A 5,260-nucleotide genomic window follows, 5' to 3' on the forward strand; every position below is an offset into this window, starting at 1 on the left:
TTCGGTTCTTGGCCCTGCACTCTTTAGTATTTACATGCTGCCGCTAGGTGACATCATACGCAAATACGGTGTTAGCTTTCACTGTTATGCTGATGACACCCAACTCTACATGCCCCTAAAGCTGACCAACACGCCGGATTGTAGTCAGCTGGAGGCGTTGTCTTAATGAAATTACGGTAAACAATGGATGTCCGCTAACTTCTTGCAACTCAACGCCAAGAAAACGGAAATGCTGATTATCGGTCCTGCTAAACACCGACATTTATTTATTAATACCACCTTAACATTTGACAACCAAACAATTACACAAGGCGACTCGGTAAAGAATCTGGGTATTATCTTCGACCCAACTCTCTCCTTTGAGTCACACATTAAGAGTGTTACTAAAACGGCCTTCTTTCATCTATGTAATATTGCTAAAATTCGTTCTATTTTATCCACTAGCGACGCTGAGATCATTATTCATGCGTTCGCTACGTCTCGTCTCGACTACTGTAACGTATTATTTTCGGGTCTCCCTATGTCTAGCATTAAAAGATTACAATTGGTACAAAATGCGGCTGCTAGACTTTTGACAAGAACAAGAAAGTTTGATCATATTACGCCTATACTGGCTCACCTGCACTGGCTTCCTGTGCACTTAAGATGTGACTTTAAGGTTTTACTACTTACGTATAAAATACTACACGGTCTAGCTCCATCCTATCTTGTCGATTGTATTGTACCATATGTCCCGGCAAGAAATTTGCGTTCAAAGAACTCCGGCTTATTAGTGATTCCCAGAGCCCAAAAAAAGTCTGTGGGCTATAGAGCGTTTTCTATTCGGGCTCCAGTACTATGGAATGCCCTCCCGGTAACAATTAGAGATGCTACCTCAGTAGAAGCATTTAAGTCCCATCTTAAAACTCATTTGTATACTCTAGCCTTTAAATAGACCCCCCTTTTAGACCAGTTGATCTGCCGTTACTTTTATTTTCTCCTCTGCTCCCCTCTCCCTTGTGGAGGGGGGAGGGGGGACACAGGTCCGGTGGCCATGGATGAAGTGCTGGCTGTCCAGAGTCGGGACCCGGGGTGGACCGCTCGCCTGTGCATCGGTTGGGAACATCTCTGCGATGCTGACTTGTCTCCGCTCGGGATGGTGTCCTGCTGGCCCCACTATGGACTGGACTCTTACTATTATGTTGGATCCACTATGGACTGGACTCTCACAATATTATGTCAGACCCACTCGACATCCATTGCATTCGGTCTCCCCTAGAGGGAGGGGGTTACCCACATATGCGGTCCTCTCCAAGGTTTCTCATAGTCATTCAAATTGACATCCCACTGGGGTGAGTTTTTCCTTGCCCTTATGTGGGCTCTGTACCGAGGATGTCGTTGTGGCTTGTGCAGCCCTTTGAGACACTTGTGATTTAGCGCTATATAAATAAACATTGATTGATAGTAGTAGTTGTTATTGTTGCAGAAAATAGCGAAGCGTTCTGCATCATTAATGCACCATCGTATGCGTAAAATGAGCAAAATACGTAAACATTATGTGTTATTATGAATGTGTTATTATGAATGAACATTACATATATATTTACAGCGTGCATATAAAACATTAATGGAGATATTTAGATGTATTTTACAGCCCTTTTTAGGCTGATAGAGCGAATCACATTACCACCATTAGTGGACTTAATTAGTGGACTCTTGCTAGTGTTAATTTACGAGTTACAATGCATTAAAAAGAAGAAAAACATCTGTTTTTGTCTCAAGGACTGTCAATGACAGACAAAAGTGCAGTTTCCCTTTAACATTACATAGGAATGTCTTTGTATGTTTTTTCTAAAAAAACATATATTTTTTTCAACTCAAATACTACCCAGTCAAATGTGTACTCCGGCTTCCTCCCACCTCCAAAGACATGCACCTGGGGATAAGTTGATTGGCAACACTAAATTGGCCCTAGTGTGTGGATGTGAGTGTGAATGTTGTCTGTCTATCTGTGTTGGCCCTGCGATGAGGTGGCGACTTGTCCAGGGTGTACCCCGCCTTCCGCCCGATTGTAGCTGAGATAGGCTCCAGCGCCCCCCGCGACCCCAAAGGGAATAAGCGGTAGAAAATGGATGGATGGATGGACTTTGGAAAATATGTATTGTTTACATTTTTAACCAATACTACGGCGCTAGAACGGTGTCTGAACTGGCACTAAAAACATTTTCAAACATGCAAATGATTGTAGAAAACAAAACAAAAAACACAGACCAGAGAATTGTAACTTAATTTAGTCTAACTAAGTAATGCGTTAAAAAATAAGAGATGAAATTCACAACCAATTGTCATAATTGCGGCAATACAAAACAGAAAACGTTTTAAAGAAAAAAAAATGACTTGCTTGTGTTGTAATTTTGATACTCTTAATTCCGGGGGTCAATGAATACAACCTCACTTTCTGTAACTGTTATTGGTGCAAAATGAGGAAGTGCTGTGTGGTTGTGGCTACAGGCTAGCGCTTGCGGCGCTATGAGGGCTGATGTTGGCGTGTTAAGTGTCAAGTTAAAAAAAGAGTGTCGACTGTGTGCTTCGCTACATTACTTACAAGATGTTACGTGCACATATCCCCAGCAAGTACTTGTTGCACGTGGCTGAGACTGCATACATTTAGCACTGAAACTATGCACTGAAGCTATTTATTTTTCAGTCGAGTGACGACTTTTTACTACTTCAGCCCTTTGGGGACATTCGATTTTAATTATCTACAAAGCCAAAGAGGACGTAGTTTAAGTTTTTAAAAGGTGTAAAAACATTTTGGATTCATTTTATTTTTTACTTATTTCACCATAAATTTCAGTCCTAAAGAAAAATATCAAACATATAATGTTTTATTTTGACACATTTTAAGGCCTTTTGATTAGATACGTTCAGGTTTAACTTAGTATAATAACTAATGTTATGCAAATGTATACTAATTGATGACTGTGACATCATTTGATCAAAGGGCCTTTAAAGGGTTAAAATTAAATTAAAAAACATTACATGTTTGGTATTTTTTTGCTTAGGGCTGAAGTTGATTGAGATATTTGAGCAAGGAAAGTAAACTAAAGTACAAGTAAGGTAGACTTTCAGGTAACCAACCACTCTTGAGGTAAAAGAGCATGTTAGGTCAATAATTAATTGCGCAAATTAATCTGCGTAGATACATGTATAAAGTGATATTTTATTGTAATTAATCACATGGGTTAATCTGTTAACTTTGACAGCCCTAATAGATAGATGTACCGTGTGAATGTACATTTAATGTGACCAGCGAGAAGTAAGAAAGTTAATGTGTTGTGTGGTATATTTGAAATATCTCACATGCTGCTCGGGGCTGAAGAATCTCTCTTTCTCCCACCACTGATACCATCTGGACTCCACATAATCTGGACTGTACGCAGATGGGAGAGGCAAGGTTGTGTCTGCAAATATAGATACTGTAAGAACACTTTTTTTTTAAAGGACAACAGAGGTAAAGGTGCAAAATGTTTAAAAAGATAGAAATTATCCAAAACCCTAAACCATGAAGCTGGCTTGTGGTGTCAAACAATTTAAGCTTTTGATTACATTAACCACAGAGTTGTTGTGGATTTTTTTTTATTAAATATGGTTAATTTGTAATCTATCTTAATCATCGCTCCATTTTGCATACGCAAAGAGACTCAAAAAAAGTGAATATGTATGCACATAACATCTTTATTCATTGTTGATGCCCGGAGTATGTGATTACAGCGTTTGAATATGCAGTTTTCCCATTGAATGTGTTTTATTGTGTTTGTGTATTTTTGGTTTTGGATCCGTTTTGTGTTTGGTGCTCGTTTGCCCATGTCAGCCTCCATTGATATGCCCAAACTAAAGCTGTAAAAACACAAACTAGAGACCTTTCTTTGACCCGGGCGGTATATGAGCAGTGTAGAGAATCCTCTCCTTCTCGGTCCATTTCACAAATTCTTCATCAGCTTTCTAAAACCAAAACACATCACAGATTACGTTATAAAAAAAGGAAAACATTTCACTCATTTCATTTATAGCAAATAATATCTAAATTAGTGGTTCTCAAACTTTTTGCACCAAGTACCAACTCAGAAAACACTTGGCTCTCCAAGTACCACCATAATGACCAACAATAAAATACAGTAGCGTACGAGGTCTAAATATTCATAAAAAAACAAGGCAGGAGTTTTATTTAACAATTATATTAAATACTTTGACCAATTTAATATTACACAGTTTGAACAGTAACACTGTCTTTGAATATTTAATTAAGTGATTATTTTGCGTACCACAGTATGAGAATCGTGGATCGAAAAATACAGTTTTAAGTACACTTACATTGTGTTGAGTTGACAATATGGCATTTTCCCTCTGTTTTCTCCGCTTCTGTTTCTCAGCTTGAAGACGCAGATGTGAATTTGACTTGGCAGTCGGTGATGTTAAAGGCTTGTTTGAGATATTGGAGCACAGTCGAACAGTTTCTCTCTGTGCCAGTCTTTGAACACGAATTGACCCCCACATCCCTAAATAACTGGCTGCTGTGGTTCCATAAACAAGAAAGTATGCAGTACGATATATATATATATATATATATATATATATATATATATATATATATATATATATATATATATATACACAATTTAAAAAGTATGTATTTCTGAGCTGGGATCTCGTATTTACATACTTACTTGTCCAGGGTGTACCCTGCCTTCCCACTGAGTGCAGCTGGGACAGGCTCCAGCTCCCCACAACCCCGAGAGGGACAAGCGGTAGAAATGGATGGATCGACTTGTACTTTCTCAAGTGTCCAACAATATCTTCGACAACCTTTCATTTACTTAAATGCTCTATATTACTACGCTATAATATGATGTAGTTACTCTTTTAAAAATCAAGTCAACAGTCACGCGATGAAGAAGTCATTTTTAAAATAAGTTGTTACAATGTCACAGCGAGAATGTTCTTTGTCCTTTTTGACTGAACGGACAACAGGAAGTAAAACCTGTCCGTCTACAAATATCTTCCCCATCCTATGCTGTTAGATAACAACGAAACAGAAATAAAACATCCGGATGTTTTTCAAAATAATACAATTGTAGCGCGGTGCAGGTAGGTACAATTAAATATAAAGTCATTAATCCTTCGTGTAGCATACAGTTAAGTTTATAATACAAAATTGTGACTGCATACTGTGCGTGTTTTCTTATATGGGCCGGAATGTTGTGATGTATATAGAATTGGA

At 38.4% G+C, this 5,260-nt stretch overlaps 1 protein-coding gene across 10 annotated transcripts in view; it reads right to left on the minus strand.

Annotated features, from left to right (window-relative positions):
• The window catches only part of vars2 (valyl-tRNA synthetase 2, mitochondrial), a 99,150-nt gene extending 94,045 nt beyond the window's left edge, over positions 1-5,105 (minus strand). For 5 of the 10 annotated variants that reach the window (XM_061966765.1, XM_061966764.1, XM_061966759.1 and 2 more), the window contains exons 1-4: positions 4,707-5,105; positions 4,354-4,553; positions 3,903-3,984; positions 3,343-3,443 (exon numbers count right to left, since the gene is read on the minus strand). In XM_061966765.1, the coding sequence (XP_061822749.1) occupies positions 3,343-3,443; positions 3,903-3,984; positions 4,354-4,536 (366 nt within the window). In that variant the 5' untranslated portion in view covers positions 4,537-4,553; positions 4,707-5,105. Of the gene's footprint in view, positions 1-3,342; positions 3,444-3,902; positions 3,985-4,353; positions 4,588-4,706 lie in introns of those variants that run through there. The other 5 variants (XM_061966763.1, XM_061966757.2, XM_061966766.1 and 2 more) reach the window with 3 other exon arrangements.
• Between the last annotated feature and the right edge of the window lie 155 nt (positions 5,106-5,260).

The sequence above is a fragment of the Nerophis lumbriciformis genome, linkage group LG11, assembly GCF_033978685.3.
Source record: "Nerophis lumbriciformis linkage group LG11, RoL_Nlum_v2.1, whole genome shotgun sequence".
NCBI lineage: Eukaryota > Metazoa > Chordata > Actinopteri > Syngnathiformes > Syngnathidae > Nerophis > Nerophis lumbriciformis.